The 17546-nt window shown below is 42.0% G+C and overlaps 1 protein-coding gene across 1 annotated transcript in view; it reads right to left on the reverse strand.

Annotated features, from left to right (window-relative positions):
• Positions 1-17546, reverse strand: part of LOC140560620 (electrogenic aspartate/glutamate antiporter SLC25A12, mitochondrial-like) — a 41572-nt gene that overhangs the window by 12904 nt on the left and 11122 nt on the right. Inside the window, exons 8-13 of the mRNA XM_072685117.1 lie at positions 16673-16766; positions 14957-15041; positions 12902-12980; positions 8194-8352; positions 1677-1729; positions 1355-1435 (exon numbers count right to left, since the gene is read on the reverse strand). Of these exons, the coding sequence (XP_072541218.1) occupies positions 1355-1435; positions 1677-1729; positions 8194-8352; positions 12902-12980; positions 14957-15041; positions 16673-16766 (551 nt within the window). The remainder of the gene's footprint in view (positions 1-1354; positions 1436-1676; positions 1730-8193; positions 8353-12901; positions 12981-14956; positions 15042-16672; positions 16767-17546) is intronic.

Genomic DNA, 17546 nt, shown 5'->3' on the forward strand with positions numbered 1-17546 from the left:
CACGCTGCTGTCAAACTCAATAAGATCGAGCTCCAGCCAGTTTTGCCCAGATTCCTCCAGGGCATCTTCCCCCAATTACGCCCTGACAGGGGTCGCGACCCTCCGGACCCGAGCTGCCTTTGTCCAGCCTCGGCCCTCGCCTCTCTCTGCTCTATCCGGCCAGCCTGCTCTCTGTCAAGCAGGATTCATTACACGCAGCAGGCACTACTGCATCCACATCCTCCAAAGCCCACTGACCACACAACGCCATTGAGTGCTAAATTAGAGCACTGGCTAAAAAAAGCGCAGCATCGTTTTTCAAATTGTGGTCAATTAGTGGGTTCAGAGAACAGAGAAACAGTGGCCAGTCACTGGCCTGATGCTCCTTGCGAGGCCCGGTGACGGTTCAATAACGTGTGCACAGCAGTCCGTCACTCTCAGAGACACAAATTACACAGAAAAATCATTTAGAACATTATCATTTCTAAGCTTGTAATTGTAGTTTCACATCTGTCAGAAAGTTTGCTTGAAAGAGATGGAAATCACGAGCCGCTGAAGTTTTCAATTAGCTCTCTTTTTTTTCTTCTTCTTCTTCTTTCTTCTTTTCCTCTCTTGCTTTTTAAGGCCTGGTTTGGAGCTCACGATTTATTCATTTACCAAAGTAAATATTCATTAAAAGGAAGCGGAAAATCAGGCATAATGTTTAAGTTTGAAGAAAGAGAGTGTTTGACGTCCACCACATCAGAATCAATTAAGGGTTGAGCACAGAGAGGAGAGCAGCTGCCTCACTTAGACCAGCTTAACATGAGGGACAAGAGCCCATTCAGCTGAGCACTGGCACCACACACACACACACACACACACGCACACACACACAAAGAACCAAGCACTGGCACCACACGCACTCATGAAGCCAGTATTTACATCCTCTACACGCCGCACACACCTAACACCCAAACAGCCCACAGTTACAACACTCACAGCACAGCAGACTACACACCTACCCCTCCTCGTATACATGTGCAATATAAACTGTACGTAGCTCCACACAACTCTGGGTGTAAGAAATTATTGATATATCGAAGTATCGCAAAGTTAGGCTTTTTTATGAGAAGTTTACATGTAAAGACTGATGGAAGACAGTGGTTGATTTTGTGTTGCGGTTTAACCCCAACCACTAGATAGCAGAGTTGTACTCTGTCTTCAGATCCCACTGTTCTGATTGGATAAAAAGTCAACTTGTCTTTTACTCAGATGTTATGCAGATAATGGTGTGGTTTTATACTATGACTAATCACAATATATCGAGTCGTAGGCCCTGTATCGTATCGTCAGGTTCCTGCCAAAACACAGCCCTCCACGCAACCATACTCACACAGCCTCCCGCCAGCACTTCCGCAGCCAGTGGAATGGTGTCGTCTTTGTCAGTGAATTTATCCCTCACAAAATCATTGACCTGCAAAACAGCCAGATGATTTTATAACCAGCACAATATGCAACGTTAATCTTTACGCTATTGCTCTGCTGCTCTAGAACATAAATCTATTCACAAAGCCTGCAGCGAGAGCATGTTCACAAGGAGGTGATTCTTATTTGTACTCTTTAAAATGAGCCCGAGGCTCGGGTGTGTCGTTAGTGAGCGCAGGAACAGATAGTGGTTTGGAAATGGATTATATTTAAAGGATTTAATGACTTACAGTGAGTTTGATAGCCTTCTCAGGAGCCACTCCGATCAGCTGTGGCAGCAGACCTGCAGGGGAGAGACAGTACACACACACACACACACACACACACACACACACACACATAAAAACAAACACTTAGCACTTAAATAGGACTGGACTAGTACTGTCATCTATACTGGTATACTGATATTGTTGGCATTTAAGAGTGCATATTCAGTGTCTGTGACTGTATTGGTGTATTGGGAATTCCTGTTTCAGATATTGTGGTGGTATCTCTGGATTCTAGCCTAAGTGCACATTCAAGGGATATATTTGCTGGATGACCAACAAAGCACTAGTATCCACTAGTATTCACTGGGTAAAAACACAAAATACCTACTAACCTATTTAGGCTATAACAACACCCAGTACTAAGATCCAACATTTCATACGTGCAAGATCAGTATTCATTTAAAGCAACATTATGTAGCAATGTTACCTTAAATGTTCAAGCTTCACTGACTTGTAATCGGGAGAATTGCATCTCTGTCATTGCCGCTCTGAGCTCAGAACGCTGCTAACTGCACTATGTAACCTTGGTGGAGCTGCTCAAGACCTCTCACGAGAACTACATAATGCTGCGTAACCCACAGTCATAGTCATATTTCTATAAAATGTAATTTTACTTGTCAACAAATGCATGTGTACAGATTGTCCATGATTGGGCGCTCCAAGCGTGACTTATATTTACAGCAGTGGTGTAACATTGAATTATGCTCCGCAACAGTATAGGGGAGCCCAGTAGCAAAAAAAACACAAAAAAACAATTCTCACATAGTGCTGCTTTAAGTATATGCTTTAATATATAAAGCCTGAATGAATATTAAGGTTTTTTTTAATAAATCTAGCTTCTGTCTGGTTAATATTTACAATGCTGATTCATTTCGGTGGCTTTTAAAATGAGAAATGAAATGAAGAAAAATGTAAACAAAACAAATTAACAAGCTAAACCTGGCTTGTACAACAATACGTTTAGTATAGAATAACAATACTCAGAAAGTTAAAACTCCAATAATGAAAACCTAAATATCATTCAATATTGTAATACTGTGATATTATTTGCATGTAATGAGTAGTAATGCACTATTTATCCCAATCAGGCATAACATTAGCACCACTGACAGGAAGTGAAAAACACCAATACCTCATCAATACCTACATCTTCATCTACAGTGGCATCTGTCGAGGGCTGGATATATTAGGCAGCAAGTAACTGGTCTTTTCTTAAAGGTTAAATGTTAAAAGCAGTAAAAAATGGGCAAGCATAAGAATCGAAGCTGGTCAGAAGGAAGGTCTTGTGGCGTGTTCCCAGCATGTAGTGGCCAGTACCTGCCAAAAATGATTCAAGAAAGGTGCCACCTGTAAACCAGCAACAGGTTAAAGGGCATCCGAGGCTCACTAATGCAATCCATGGAGGCTGACCTCTCAACTTAGAGAACTTCAAGGACCTGCTGCTAACATCTTGGCCCCAGATACAACAGGACACCTTCAGAGGCATTGTGCAGTCCATGCCTCTAATGATCAGATCTGTTGTTGGTGGCACGAAGGGAACCAACTCCATATTAGGCAGGTTAATGTTAGGGAGGTTGATGTTAGGCAGGTTGATGTTATGGCAAAAATAAAGCCTAGTTAAAAAGTAATTATTATTATTTTACTATAAAATAATTATGTGCAGCACATTTTCAGCTTTACCGCTGTGTGCATGCAGTTCAGAGAGAATGACAACACCATAAAAACAAACATGAACCACTTTCCCCCCAATGACACGCGAGAGCAGAGTAACATTTACAGATCTGATTAGAGCGGTCAACAAAGTAACCATTCAGACAAACAAGATAAAAATGAGACACAACTTTCGAGCCTTTGAAAGGTCTGGCAGCTGATGGTACTGTAGAGGAGGGGGAACAGAGGCGGAACTGTCTGCGTGTGAGTGTGTGTGTATATGTGCGTGCATGACTGTGTGTGTGAAAGAGGTTGAGAGAGTTGTTTCAGTGGGTTTCAGTCAGCTGCTCTGATAAAGCTCTGAGGGCCTGCTGAGTTTGTGTGTGTATTTGTGTGTGTGTGTGTGTGTATGTGTGAACATCTGCAGGGTTTTTCTCTGTCTGTGTGTGTGTGTGTGTATAACCCTCCGTCAGCCAGTATGATAAGTTGTGAGGGCACTGCTGAGTGAGTGGCTACGGCAGGCTGCCAGCACGCAAAACCAGCCCGTCTATGCGTCTCTGCACCACTCAACAACACACAGACAGAGAGAGAGACGGAGAGAGGGAGAGAGAGGGAGGGAAAAACATGCAGAACGAGAGTGGGAACAGATAGCAGACGGGAGATGAGGGGGGTTAGTGGAATATGGCCACAAAAATGAAGAAAAAAGGAAGCTGCAGTGTGAGAAGCAGCAGCAGATGGCAGTCTTGGACTCCCCCAATGTCTATAAGAGGTTGCTGTCTGGCTGGAGGTGCAGACATCTACATGGGATTAGTGGACTGTGGGAAGCTGCTGCTCTAGCTCTGCTAAATCTCTCTGCTGCCTGACTTCTCCAGACACACAGGCTTCAGGGGGTAAAGTCAGTGCAGGCCAGGTACACAATGTGATTCCAGTTTTGTTTGTTTGCAGTGAAACAGACTAAACCACTCCAAATAAATCTGTGAAACTGTGAGACATAAAAATCAGTCAACTTAAAACTTTAAGGTAGCTTATTGTCCAGGTTGGTTCAAAATCTTGAATCTCCAAAACAGCAACTTTACAGGAGAAGGAAATTTTTGGAGCATTTCTGCTGGTCCAGTCATCCTGAAATTGTGACACAACTGCTAGATTTACAATTAGCTGGAAAGCAAAACATAGAAAAAACTTCTATCTTCATTTTTGATGTGGCAGTAATTATTATATACAGCAGCATTTTTCAGTTAATCCAACTTAAAGTTATTGGTAAACTCAAATGTTCAGCTTGACTTTAGTGACTTCACTAAACTATAAACTGGATTTACAATGAATCAATCATAATCTTTCTTTTAAATAAATACATTTTTAATCAACCCACTCATTAGTACTCTCCCCCAACACTGAAACATGCCTCCTCCAACACATAAGCAACCTACCACCGCCTCTTTTCGAACTTTTGCAAAAGCATTGTCATTGGGCAAGCAATGCTAGCAGATGAATGTGGGGAGATGAGAAAGAGATCTAGCCACCCTACCCACCCTGTGTTCTCTCCGGCTCTGGTTGCTGATGACGAGCAGCTTTGCCTTGGGTCCCAGTGGCAAGGCCTAGGTCTGCTGGACCTCTCTGAGCCAAGATCTTTATAAAGTGTACATTTTTTTGGCTTTAACTCAAAGAGTTTTGCAAAACTGCAAGAACTCTTTAGGAATTATTAATAATACCAAAACAGTATCACATAGATGGCCTGGAACCTGTGGACACCGAATGCTGAGTTTCCTCCCCTGAGATGCTTTGTCAGGCCTTTAGTCAGTCCTTACTGCAGCTGCCTTCAATTGCTGCTTTTGTTCTGAAGCTTTCTGCCACCAGTTTTGTCTGCATGCTGGGTTGGGTTAAGATCTGGTGACTGACTTATGTAAGAACATCCCAGTTCTTTGCCTTACTTTGGGTCATTATTCATCTGTACAGTGAATCCCTATCCTATTAGTTTTCCAGATGTAGAGCAAATATATACACTTCAGAATTCATTGCGCTACTTCTACTAGCAATCACATCAACAAACATGAGTAACCCAGTTTCACTGGCAGCCATACATGCCCATGCCATAACACTGCCTCCATCATGGTTGACAGAAAATATGGTATGCTCTGGATCATGAACCCTCCCTTCCTTCTCCATACTCAAGTAAGCCTTGGTTTCATCTGTTCAAGGACTGGGCAGGCTTTTTAGATGCTTTCTGCAGTCTAATCAGGCATTTATTCTCTTGAGTGTTTCTACTGATTTGCATCTTGAAGTAAACTTAAAAGTAAACGTTGCCACCGGTGGCACTGGCAATACTGCACGGGTGGATGAAAAAATGCACTGCACAAAATACACAAACCATCTGTTAAAAGGCTGAAGCTGAAATGTGGATAGCTTCTACCACTGTATAATGATCCAAAACATACATCCAGATCCAAACTAAAGCTTTTGGAATGGCTCTCACAATCCCCTGAACTAAACATCATGGAGAAATTGTCAATAGACCTTAAACAAGCTGTGCAACAGGATGACCTATGAATCTCTCAGAACTAGAGGCCTTCTGCGAAGAAGAGTGGGAAAAATTCCAACTACAAGAACTGAAAGATGTTTTGCTGCAAAAAGTATTTGCAAGTTGTGGTTTCTGCCCAAGGGGGTGTTACTAAGGCCTGACTTCTTAAGGCACTTTTGCACAGAGCACGCTGATGATGGATGTATTTATTTATTTAATGTTATGCATATCACAGTGACTGTGTTTAATCAAAAATTTCTGTAATTGCTAAGTGGTTAATTTATTATTTTTGTTAAACCCCTTGTTTTAAAGCTGAAAGTCTACAGTTTAATCACACCTTGATTGGCTAATTTAAAATCCATTGAGGTGGTATACAAAGGCCAAATGCGTTTGAAATAGTTTTCTAAATGGATGGACAATTGAAGTGCTGTTTGTGTCCCACTTGTATTAAATTTACAAATATGAATGTAAATGACTTTTTAAACAAGCAGTGTCCTTCACAACGACATATGTGTAATAATAAACGATGAGTATATCCACAGCACTTAGTCTTAACCTAATCTAACTACACTTCATCTTGACAGAAGTCTTAAACTACATACAGTTGTGACTGGAAGTTTATATACACTCATCACTGGTATGAATTTCATGCCAATATTTGTCTTTCTTTTATTAATTTTAACTGTTTTGGGGGGCAGAGTGAGTCTACAACATACATCTTAAATAAAATAAAAAAAGATTTAGGTGCACAGGGTTGTGAAACCAGTACATGGTTAAAAATACACATACAGCACATCTAACATTTGATGAAATGATCTAATTAAGTCCTCTATCTTCAATATTTTATCCAATTTGTGCAGCGTACTAGTTCCACTAGCATGCTTAACAGCTGGTATAGTGTTCTTGGGGTTGAACTAGGGGTGTAACCATATATGTATTCGTACACATTCCATAAGTTCCATCCAAAAAAACCCAGTTTGCAGCACCTCTAATGCACTAGTGTTAGCAGGGGCCGCTGCGCAGGGGATCCTTCACGCATGAAGAGTGTGCATGTATAAAAGTCTACTTTTGCTGTGTACCACCAGCTCCCTTTCATTCTGTAATCCTGTCAGAAATGTCCCCTCTGTCTGCAGTGACTGTTTATTTCCCACTAACACACCAGTGAAACAAATGCTGGTAGTAAAAGGTGATCAGTGATTACATACAGGGCAGCCCACTGACCCTACCTCAGATGTCAAAAGCTTTGTAGTATTAGGTCTATCTGAAACGGTAGAGAGGGTTACATGCGACGCTCGCTCTGCCATTTAACACAGATCTTTAATTTGTGTGACAGTGCTGAGACGGAAACATAGCCCTGTAGCTCACATCACAGATCAGAACAAGTTTAAACTACACATGTCTAAATATTACTGAAATATAATAATCTGTTCATACTGAAGATAAGAGGCTGAAATTAAACTGTACATTTCATTCATTTATACATTCAGCGTAAATAATTAGAACAGTCATAATGTCGTCATGTCATCTGTAACACATTCAAATAGTGACTTTACAGGAGAAGGCAAAAACATCCTTATCTTTGAATGGAAGGTAATGAAAATTAAGAGTTTATTCCAAGTAAATTAGAGCATTTCTATTGGTCTATTCATCCAACCTTATTTACACAGTGTTCAGAGCTGCTACAGGCTTCCAACAACCAAAAACGGAGATACATGTTTTTCATTACACAGCAGTGATATAATAAGTAGACATACAGTAATTTTATCCAGACATTTACTACACATTTTTTACCACATAGACTCAACATATCTGAGCTTTTTAATGGCAATGTCAGAGAAACCCAACATGGAAGTCAATGTAACTGTTTGCAAAGCCATGTCTGGATTGGCTTGATTGATATGTAATGGATCCTGACCCCTGTGCAAGTATGAGAGCATGAGAGCAATCGAGAGTGAATTTGTTCAGTACATTACTTGGGCCGTTCGCTAGCTCTCTTTATTTACTAACCACTCAATGTTGTATCAACCATGAGCACTCAAGCTGTTTGATTTGGCATTGTCTAGTGTAGGCCACACATGTCAGTGACGCAACACGCAGTGAATCATAATCCACTTTAAATGAAGGTGATATCAGGAGTTACCTTTGAGTGAAGCCTTTGAGTCATCTCGATCCTTTCCTATAACTATTCTGTGTCATCTGATTTCAGGTCCTTGAGTTTATTAGCTAACAGTCTAAACTGGGTCAACATGCATTAGAAACAGGTCATTGTGAGTGCTTTCAGGGGGTCCATTTCACTGTAAAGTGTAAGTTTACCTCTGTAGAAGCCAAAGATGCCCTCGTATCGCAGCACTTTCTTAGCGCAATCGAAGCTGTTCTTGTACATGAGCTCTCCCACTAATGAGCCAGTGGACCTCTGGTTCTGCATGCGTGTCTTCACCAGGTCTATGGGGTACACAGCTGTGGCACCCGTGGCTATAAGAGACGGCAGGAATTAATCAGTGCATGAACTTTAAACCTCATTTGCCAGACACACAAGTGTTAACCCACACATTTTTTTTTCATAAAACAGATGGAAATAGGAGCTTTCACCTACATGTTGCCATTACAGAAAAATAGTATTAATTAATGGTTAATTTTATTGCAGAAGGGAAAAGGCGCTTTAAATTTGGACAATTTCTATTAATCCATTCATCATTAAAAGTTCACACAGTGTAAAGGGGAGCTGACAATGGTGTAAAAATGGGTTAAATGGCTTTGAGATATAACCACACTGGTACAATTTAAGCAAATTTCATATATTAGGGTCTACTAGATCAGTTTTTGCGTTGTCCTTTCATACATATCAATAGGTTTCCAGAATCATGAGTATTAATAGAGAGTTTGCCCCCCTTTGTTTGAACATCGTTATTCCTGCATCTAATGTCAACCCTAGCTATTGGATGGACCTCCATCAATCCAGAGATCGCAGTTGCACTGCTCCACAGCTTAATACTGGAGGGCTTTATATCCCTCTAGCTGATGCTTGGCATTGGACATGGTGACCTTTGGCTCATGTGTGGCTGCTCCAGAGCATCCCATTCATTTGGTAATAGTTTTCTATGTCACCAATAGGTGCACCTTAAAGTAGCTGGATATCTTAGGACAAAGTCCCCACAACAACACCGTCCAAATACACACAAACACAATATGAACAATATTCTTAGGTCTTACCCATTAAGCCGTACACACACACAAATGAAATGAAAAATCTGTTCTGCTTGTAATACCCTTCCAGCGCTAGATTTAGCTGCCATTGTTTTGCTGTTTTCTTTCTGCATGCTGTAGATACCTGTATACACTGCATGTGCTGAAAACAGTCATTAGGCTCAGACTGTGTGATGCCTGCCAGTGAGAACTCCAATTCCCACAGACGCCCTGTGTGTGTGTTTATATAAGCTTGTGAGCATGAGAATAAGAATGTGTGAGAAAGACGTGTATGTGTACTTATGCCACAGTGTGGCAAGAAGGATTTTATACTTTATATTATACATGAGAGCTCTGTCACATGGTTGAGCATGTGTTTGTATGTGTATGTAGATCAGTGCTACCAGCAAAAACCTTGTATTGCCAAAATATCAACTTAAGTTCTTAAGTTTGAATGAAAGTCAAATGTAAAAAGATTTTATTTGGAGCATTTCTATTGGTCCATTCATCATGAAGGTTTGACACAACTCTCAGATTATGTAAAAAAGTGAAAAACAGCAGAAAAAGACATACAAGGATTTTGTGTGACATTAGCTGCGTCTGAAACGTAATAAATGCTGCCTACTTAGACAGCATTCGAAGGCAGGGAGGTGCCAAGTCATGTCCTAATCAAGCATTTGTATAAAATGCTGTCTGTTAAGGTACTTTTATCGTTGCTGTGACTTCAATTTGTGAAGGCCATGATCCTCTAAGTTAGTCTCGAGAAAAGAAGCAAAGCAGTCAGCAATCTGTACAAATGTACATTTTTTACGATTATTTTCCCATAATATAGATTTTTTACTGTCAGTGTAATATCTTAATTTTGGCCTTTGATGTTTAACAATTTTAATTAGTTACGGTAGTTGGTATCCTGGCAACATCTTGACGTATTGCTACCTTCAAAGATTTGGTCGGTTGCAGGTACCTTCATTACAATGCTGCCTTCTAAAGTATTGACTTGTGAGACAGCCTAGGCAGCAAGGCAACAAGGCAGCTGCCTTCCGTTACGGACACAGCCAAAATGTTTAACATGTGAGAGGTTAGAAGTTAAGAGAACAAAAATGTGTATGAGGGCTTTATAATAGGTGTCTGTGTGTGTGTGTGTGTGTGTGTTTGTGTGTGTGTGCGTGTGCGTGGTGGCAGTTCAGGAGCAGGTTGCCGTAAACGCCTTTCTTAACCTCAAAAGCTTGTCAAGTCTTGTCTCAACTTCAAAGCGCAGGTGACGACTGCATCTCTCAAACATGCACGGAGAGTGTGAGAGGTGTGTGAGACAGAGAGACAGACAGACAGACAGACAGACAGACAGAGACATGCCAAAAAAGAGAAAAACACTGTGAGGCTTTCTTGTACAGGGCTAGAAGATACAAAAACAGCCTGTTTTGAATGTACTGTTTAAGTGACGTCACAAAAAACAACATACATAAATCGTTGCAGTTACGCAAAAACCTTGTCTGTTTTTGCAATTTTCTCTCCGTTATACAAAACTGTCATGATTAATGGACCAGTATATATATTTTTGTGAAAACAACAATTTGTTCACCTATGCTGCTTACATCCGTTTAGCCCCGCCCTCTCATGCTGTAGTTATATAAAGTAATTTAGCCCTGACTGCTTTCTAAAAAAGGCCTCCAATCAGAACAGAGGTCATTTATACATATCAGACCTACAGGGGCTGCACCTTACATTTAAAAGTAGTAGAGTAGTGAAATCATGCTCTGAAAAAAACATGGGAGAAAAAAAAAAAAAAACCCACTGTATTTCAGCAAGTTTAAGCTCGATTAAAAGGGAAAGCTAGCAAACCTGGATGAGCCAGTCTACTAAATGAGCCTAAAAAGACGAAAACACTCCTAAGACCCTTCACTCGACTTTGTGCTGCTAGATATGGGGTTTTATTCTCTAAATGTGTTTTAAATTTGAGCCTCAGTTGGCTGGATGTTCCTGGCTACACATCGCTTTCCATGAACCATTGGATCACTTTTGAGTCTGACTGCCTTTAACTTGAGCAGACAATGCCGGTTGGGTTGTTTTCTCTAATTAACAAAGCCATGTTTTGCCAATAAGTCAGACTAAAGGGCACACGTTCCAGCGAGAATATGACATCAATGCTTACCCTCTACAGAATTAAAATTTTCTTCTGAGGTCCACCTATGACTCCAAAATTAGACCGCAAGTGTGCGTTTTTAGGCTTTATTAAAACAAAATTAACACAAAAACGGAGTCAAACACAACTTGAACATGAAACTGGATCACTGAGAAATCATTTGAAATCAAAAGACAACTGAAGATGTGTAACACCAAACAATGCCACACTGAACTGCTTATGCTTTGAAACTTCCATTTGAACTGGTGATGTCGGAATTTCGGAGATTGTTCCAGGTTGGAAATTGTTCCCCACAATTCGGATTTCCTACTCATAAAGTTGGGAGAGCCTCAACAACCCCGAGTTCAAAATTCAAGATGGCTGCACCACACATAAACAGTATACGCCCAGTAGTATCAAAGTAACCATTTATTAGTATTTATATTTGCATGTCATTAAATCAACACTGTTAAAAGTATGATTAATAAGGAACTTTTGGAGGTTCTTCAGTTTGAAACTGTGGAGGGATCTCTTAAGGTGCTTTGAGGAACCTTCAAGGAACCTTTTTCTTCTAAAAAACTTTTTTTGAAAACCTTCCTCAAAGCACCTTATAAAGGTTCCTCTACAGTTTCAAATTGAAGAACCTCCAAAAGTTCCTCAATTTTCCTTATAATTTTAACAGTGCACACTCAGTACTGTCCAATGTCTATTTGTGGACGTGTTTCCATGATGTTTGGATGCCTGGAAGACTGGTCTTACTAACAACACTAATGTGAGGCAATGTTAACAATGCTAACCTGGGTCATAAAAAGTGGGACAATTATTGGAATGTCTAACTGGAACACGGTCATTCCCATCTCCGACATCCGACTTCCCAGGTAAATAACAAATAACAAGCAACACATGGCAAAGACAAAAAAAAGCACATGACAAAAGTAAACATGGGGACAAAAACAGAAAACACGACGGACATGAGGCTCCATGTTACATCTTTCTGAAGCACTGTATGATATTTAATATTTACATCCACAAGTACAATACTACACCTGCTTAAATCAAACATAGCATAACATGCAGGCACTGACACATATTGCTGGTATACCATATTACTACCTCTGCACAGTACAATCAGTGTCAATCAGCATATTTGCAGTTAGAAATGGCAGTGTATTATATACAATACGCTGCCATTTGGTTTATGAATTGACATTCATTAAGAGTTATATTCACTTTTTCTAGCTAATGTTACTGTTTGATAATTGGCTCTATCATTATAGTAATTCATAAGGCCTTGGCCTAAAGCGTTAGCAGTGCAAGCACAAGCAGAGAGTGTGTGTGTGTGTGTGTGTGTATATATATGTGTGTGCAGACAGACAGTAAGATTCTTTCAAAACTCCCAGTTGGAACAGTCAGAGGCACAAGCCGGCGTGTGTAGCCTATTGTGTGCATGTGTGTGTGCGTACGGGTGTGTGTATGTGCATGAGCGAGTGTGTGTGCACCATTATGTCAGTGGTCTCCTTGTATCAGTTCCTCCTTCGTAATTATTCCGAGATTCCACCACAATTCCGGAAGATTTGTGTCATTCCGGAACCCTGCCCTGCAAAGACAGCCTGGAGCCACAGATCAGCCAATAGGACAATAACCAGTCCAGGGGCCTCCCTATGTCAGTATGCCCAGCTCGAGTTACTCCTCAGCAGGCCAAGCATGGACGTCACTCACCTCCCGCGATGGAGCCCAACGTGAAGCGGTACGCAGACTCAGCAGCCTGGAGCCAGATTGGCCGCGAACTGTCTGTGTGCTGTAGAGAGGGAAAGAGAGATAGAGTATAGACCACTGAAGAAAACTGGAGGGAGGGAATGAATGAATTGAGCTTTATAAAACTATCGTTAACCAGATACTGTGTAGACAGAGGAGCACTATAAAGCGGTTGACAGCAGAGGAAAGATGTGGAATGTGCTGTAGGCGCCTCATATCTTATCCCCCCTTTCACTCGTATTCATGTGAAGATGAGGTTCTGTCTGTGTACGGTTGGAGAACAGACTTCTAGAGTAATAAAGACTCTCCTGATTCTTACCTCTCTCTCTCCCACCAGTTTCTTTCTCACTCTCTCCCAATCTCTTATTCTCACTTTCTCCCAAAGAAAGTTTGTTCTCTTCCTCACAATCTTTCTCTCCCAATCTCTTTCTCTTTCTCACTGTCCCAATCTTTCTTACTTTTCCCAATCTCTCTTTCTCCCAATATTTCTATCTTACTCTCTCCCAGTCTTTCTCTTCCTCACTCTCCCATTCTTTCTCTCTCTCTCTCCCAATATTTCTCTTTGTTTCTCTCCCAATATTTCTCTTTCTTGTTCTCTCCCAATCTCTTATTCTCACTCTCTCCCAGTCTCTCTATCTTCCAATCTCTATTTGTCCCAGTTTATTTATTCCGATCTCTTTCTCTCTCTCACTCTTCTACATCTCTTTTTTATCACTCTCCCAACCTTTCTCCCCAATTGCTTTCTTTCTATCGTCCGATCTCTTTCTCCCCAGTTTCTCTAATCATCTCCAATCTTTTCTCCTGTTTTTTTTCGTTATCACTCTCCAGTTTCCTTCTCTCTCATTATCCCTCAGTTTCCCCTAGCTTCTTAGAATCTTCTCCCAAATCTGGCTTCATTCACTCTTTCTCTCTCCTGTTTCTCTTCAGTTTCCTCTGCGTTCCCTCTTTCTTCTAGTTTCTCTCTTTCTCACCTTTTGTTTCTGTTTCTCTCTGTCCTCGGTTTGTCTCTCTCCCTCTCTCTCTCTCTCCTTGCGGTCATATGTTAACAGTGTGTTTACTGTGATCCTCGGAATATGATTAATCCTGTGAGATTTTTCTTCTGATAAGTATCTACATGACTTGAAAAAGCGTGTTTGAGAACTTGAGTGATCTCTCTCTCTCTTTCTCTCTCTCTCTCTCTCTCTCTCACACACACACACACACACAGCTGTTTTTACTGTAGGGCAGAATGCTAACGAGGCTGCACTCTGATCAAAGGAGCCAGTGCAATTACCCCAACTTCCACCCGAGGAGGCCTGAGAACACCACAACTCTGTGCGAGCATGCACGTGAATGTCTGTGTGTGCGTGTGTGCGTTTCCCCAGTGTGGTGTTCCAGACCTCCAGCAGTGAAGACTGAGAGACTGACCACAGCATGGTGTGTATCTGTCTGTGAGTAAATTAGGCCTCACCGTCAGTCAGGTAAACCCCCCTAACTTTCTACTGCTGTCCACCTCTCTTCCTCTTCCTCTTCCTCTTCTGTGTTTGTGTGAGTCTATTCTGTCTGTCTGCTTTGTTTCTCCAACCCTGCTCCCCTTTTCCCTTTCACCAAGAATCCAGCTCTTCACTTTCAGATGGAGCAGACCTTGCCTCAGGAGCTTCACACAATGAGGCTTCAGAAAACCCAGCGCTGATAAAAGCACCTATTAAAGATTCTCAGATGTGTGTGTGTGTGTGTGAAAGAGAGAGTGTGAGTGTGTGCGTGTGATATGCGTCCACGCAGACTGAGGGTGACAAGCTTTTACTGCAGGAAATTGGGGATAATATGCTCTCCAATTAGTTTTACGTAACGCAAGACCACAAAGAAGAAAAAGTCTCCCTGCTAATTCCGTTATGGAGAGAGCGTGTGTAATTTTCACCCTAATAAGACGGTGGTTACGTTATTACGGAACGAAAAAGCAAGGAGATTAAAGCGTGCTCTCGATCTGCATCCAGAACAAGAGCACAAAGAGAGAAAACTGTGGAAGTGTGAGAGACCTACCTGCCTCTGCACTTCAGCTAGGTGATACGGCAGAGCCCCCTCTTCCAGAGGAGCTATTCTCTCTATATCAGCCAGATTCAAACGCCTACAGGGAGAGAGAGAGAGAGAGAGAGAGAGAGAGAGAGAGAGAGAAAGAAAGAAAGAGCAGTAGAGAGAAAATGAGAGTTCAGTACAGAGAACACACACAGCAGAAGCCAGCGAGTGCGAGAAAGACAGCAAAGAGAGGAGAGAGAGATAAGAGCAGAATCGCGAAAGATACAACAGTAGGGAAAGAGAGAGAAACAGCAGTAGAGAGAAAGTAAGGTCAGAGCAGAGAAAGAGAGAGAGAGAAAGAGCAGCAAAGAGAAAAGGAGACAGGCAGAAAGAGAGAGAGATCAGCAGACAGACAGAGATAGACAGAGATAGAAAGAGACCGCAGTGGTTAGACAGATAGACAGCAGATAGACAGAGAAAGAAAGAGACAGCAGTACACAGACAGATAGAGAATAAGACAGTAGTAGATAGACAGAAAGAGAAAGAGACAGCAATACATAGACAGAGAGAAAGAGACAGCAGGAGATAGACATAGAAAGAAAGAGACAGCAGTGGATAGACAGAGAAAGAGACAGCAGTAGATAGACAGAGAGAGAAAGAGACAGCAGTAGATAGACAGAGAGAGAGAGAAAGAGACAGCAGTAGATAGACAGATAGACAGCAGATAGACAGCGAGAGAAAGAGACAGCAGTAGATAGACAGCAGATAGACAGAGAAAGAGACAGCAGTAGATAGACAGCAGATAGACAGAGAAAGAGACAGCAGTAGATAGACAGATAGACAGCAGATAGACAGAGAAAGAGACAGCAGTAGATAGACAGATAGACAGCAGATAGACAGAGAAAGAAAGAGACAGCAGAGAGAGGGAGGAAGCAGCCCGGTTAGAGGGTGCCAGGAAAGCTTCACTTTAGTGAAGTAAGAACACCAAACTGAGCTGTATCCCTCCCAGCAGCATGAAGTCACATTTTCCATAAGCTTTTTTACAGCGCCGTAACACTGAGTTACTGCATGCCTGCACACACAGACAGGTAAACAAAGCTGGACACAAGCCTGTAACACACACATGTAAAACACACACACACACACATACAGAGCAAGACTCCATTAGAAAGCCAGAGAGAGAGAGAGAGAGAGAGAGAGAGAGGGAGAGGGAGAGAGAGAGAGAGAGACACTGAGCGTTCTCCAGCACGCGCCGCAGGCATTGTTACGGCTCCCTCTCGCTCTCCTTTCCCCTATAAATCAAGCAATGGAGCCACTGTTGTTACAGAAAACAGGCAATAATGCAAACTTTACGAGCTATAAACAGGGCTGTAATGTTTTTAATGGCATTTATAGATTCAATCAGCAGAGCCTGTTTAGGAGAAATGTGTTAGGTAGGTTAGACCACGAGGTCACACTAAGCTGTCAACGTTCATGCGAAGCTCCTCAGTCAATGCAGAGGCCTGCAGCAGGAGCCATGCATGCTGGATAAAGACTCTCTGCAGTGCAGCAGATCAAATTCAACCGAACCACTTCTTCCACAGTGATTACAACTCAAAGTGATCAATAGTCAGTGTAAACAAGGTAGCTGGTGGGGGGGCATAAAAAAAATGTGCATTAAAAAGTACCAGAGCTACAGTTTTGTTTGTACAGTGGTTTGTTTGAATTTGTCCAGAGAAAGAAGCTTATAGCGTGTGTAATTACCCCGAGTGAGAGTGAAGGCCAGAGAGCTGGTACAGGATGTCTACCTCCATTGGAGTGATCTGACCAAACCTATTGGCAGCATTAACAAATTCCTCTGGGCAGATTGGCAGACGGTGATATACACAAAGGTGGAGGAGGAAAAACATCAGATAATCAGACAAGCTCACATAAGTCTCACATAAACTATTCCCAAAACATGGGACTGGAATGAGGAGCCACATTTTCCATGAAAATATATACTATATGGACAAAAGTATTGGGACACCTGCTACTTCAGTGTTACTTCAGGGTATTAAATCAAGGGTATTAAAAAAACCCAAGCTTATTAAACATTAATCAATAAACAACCACATTGACCATTTTGTGACGGGCACAGATGGAATTTGGCTTCCGCATCTATCCCATCCGTGCAGTGAACACACATATACACACCAGTGAAACACACACAGTGGACAGTGAGCACACGTGCCCGGAGCGTTGGGCAGCCATTGCTGCGGCGCCCAGGGAGCAGAGAGGGTGAAGGGCCTTGCTCAAGGCCCCACAGCGGCAGCGGTTGTTGGAGTGACTGTCTCTGCTATCCTGGAAAGGCCTCCTACTAGATGTTGGAGCCTTTCTGTGAGGACTGGACTGCATTCAGCAACAAGAGCATTAGCGAGGTCGAGATGTAGGATGATCACCACCCCACCTCATCCCCAACTTCCCCAACTCATCCCAAAAGTATTGAATGAAGCACCATCCATCATTCCAGACAACACAGTTCCGCTGCCCCTCTAGCCCCTCACACATGGCATTAGGCCTGGTGCCTTTAGGTTCATGTTCATCTGCTCCGGAGAGTCCTATTCTTTTGACAGTACAGGGACTCGACAAGCTATAT

This window comes from Salminus brasiliensis, chromosome 8 (genome assembly GCF_030463535.1).
Source record: "Salminus brasiliensis chromosome 8, fSalBra1.hap2, whole genome shotgun sequence".
NCBI lineage: Eukaryota > Metazoa > Chordata > Actinopteri > Characiformes > Bryconidae > Salminus > Salminus brasiliensis.